Genomic DNA, 1,881 nt, shown 5'->3' on the forward strand with positions numbered 1-1,881 from the left:
AGGGGGCACTGGCTCCCATTGGCCCCAGGGCGGGGACTGGCTGGCTCAGGGGGGCGGAGAATGGGGCCATAGGGAAGTGGCTGGGTGAGTGTGACGCTCTGTACCTCGGGGGAACACCCAGGACCCCCATATTCATGGTTGTAAAATGATTGTGTGGTATCCAACCCTAACCCACCACCTATCCAGCCCTCCTGCTCCTTGTCCCCTAAGTGCCCCCCCCCGGGACTCCAGCACCTATCCAACCCCTCTGCTCCTTCTCCCCTGACCGCCCCCTCCTGGGACCCCCTGCCCCTTATACAACCCCCCTGCTCCCTGTCCCCTAACTGCCCCGAGCCCTATCCACACCCGTGACCCCTGACAGGCCTCCGGGACTCTGACGCCTATCCAACCCCCCCTTCCCTGTCCCCTGACTGCCCCCTCCCAGAACCCCCACCCCAAACCACCCCCCCGGAACCCACCCCCTATCCAATTCCCTGCTCCCTGTTCCCTGACCCCCCCGACCCCTATCCACACCCCCACCCCCGACAGGCCCCCTGGGACCCCACCCCCAATCCAACCCCCCCTTCTCCCTGTCCCCAGACTGCCCCGACCCCTATCCACTCTGCCGCCCCCTGAGACTCCCATGCCCTATCCAACCCCCCCCCGTTCCCCACCCGAGAGCCTCTGCCCCATCCAACCATTCCCTGTCCCCTGACTGTCCCCCGGAACCCCCTACCCAACCCCCCTCGCCGCTGCACGCACACCACCGCTGCCCCCTTACTATGCTGCTTAGAGCGGCAGGAGGTTGCTGCCCGCGCGGCAGCGTGCCTACGGGGGAGGGGGGACAGCAGGGGAGGGGCCGGGGACGAGCCTCCCCAGCCAGGAGCTCAAGGGCTGGGAAGGACGGTCCTGCAGGCTGGATGTGGCCCGTGGGCTGTAGTTTGCCCACCTCTGCTCTCAAGGAAATCACCCCACTGTGACGCTGCGCTCCATACGCTTTATGAAAATAGGCGAATGAGTGTGAATATGATATAACTGTAATATGCTTCATGCAAAAGGTCCCTTGTAAGGTATCCTTACAAATCTTGTGATCTACTGAGTGTGGTCATCCTATTTGTATGTGTGACGAGTCCGTGACAGTGTGCATGTATCAGTCTTGTATCTGAAGCTAGGAATATGAAATATAACTCTGAGGCCCTATTGTAACTATGCAAAGTGGGGGCCGTTAATGGTGGCTGAGGATCTTGATGGCTCCCATGGACCAGGACAATTGGTTGTAAATGGCTCTGTTTGCTTGTAAGCTTCCTGTGTTCTTGGGGGTCAGGCCGGGAAGAAGGGGGGGGGGGGGGGGGGGGTCTCACAGGACATGTGACCATGCCACCTGGTGCTGGAATCCATCTTAAACCTGGGGCTTTTCCATTGAAAAGGAGGGGGGATCAAAGAGAAAAAAGATTCGCGCCTTGTGCCAAAGCTGTATAAGAGGGAAACAGAACAAAGGGGGCTGCAGTCATGAGAAATCCCCAAGTTACCACCTGAGCTGGAACAAGGGCTGTACCAGGGGAAAGGATGGGCCCAGACTAGGACGGAGTCTAGTCTGTGAAAGAAGCTGATTGGACCATCTCTGAGGGTGAGATTTACCTGTATTCAGTTTCTTAATGTATTAGCCTTAGACTTGCGTGTTCTGTTTTATTCTGCTTGGTAACTTACTTTGTTCTGTCTGTTACTTGAAACCACTTAAATCCTCCTTCTTATACTTAATAAAATCACTTTTGTTTATTAATAAACCCAAAGTGATGAATGCCTGGGGGAGCAATCAGCTGCGCATCTCGATCATAGATTCTAGGACTGGAAGGGACCTCGAGAGGTCATCGAGTCCAGTCCCCTGCCCGCATGGCAGGACCA

At 57.0% G+C, this 1,881-nt stretch overlaps 1 protein-coding gene across 1 annotated transcript in view; it reads left to right on the forward strand.

Moving 5' to 3' along the window:
• LOC113407845 (acetylgalactosaminyl-O-glycosyl-glycoprotein beta-1,3-N-acetylglucosaminyltransferase-like) overlaps positions 1–615 on the forward strand; it is a 1,870-nt gene extending 1,255 nt beyond the window's left edge. The window contains exon 3 of the mRNA XM_026658385.1: positions 580–615. Coding sequence (XP_026514170.1) covers positions 580–615 — 36 coding nt within the window. The remainder of the gene's footprint in view (positions 1–579) is intronic.
• The last annotated feature ends 1,266 nt before the right edge of the window (positions 616–1,881 follow it).

Source organism: Terrapene carolina, unplaced genomic scaffold, assembly GCF_002925995.2.
Source record: "Terrapene carolina triunguis isolate 2854851 unplaced genomic scaffold, T_m_triunguis-2.0 Scaffold433, whole genome shotgun sequence".
NCBI lineage: Eukaryota > Metazoa > Chordata > Testudines > Emydidae > Terrapene > Terrapene triunguis.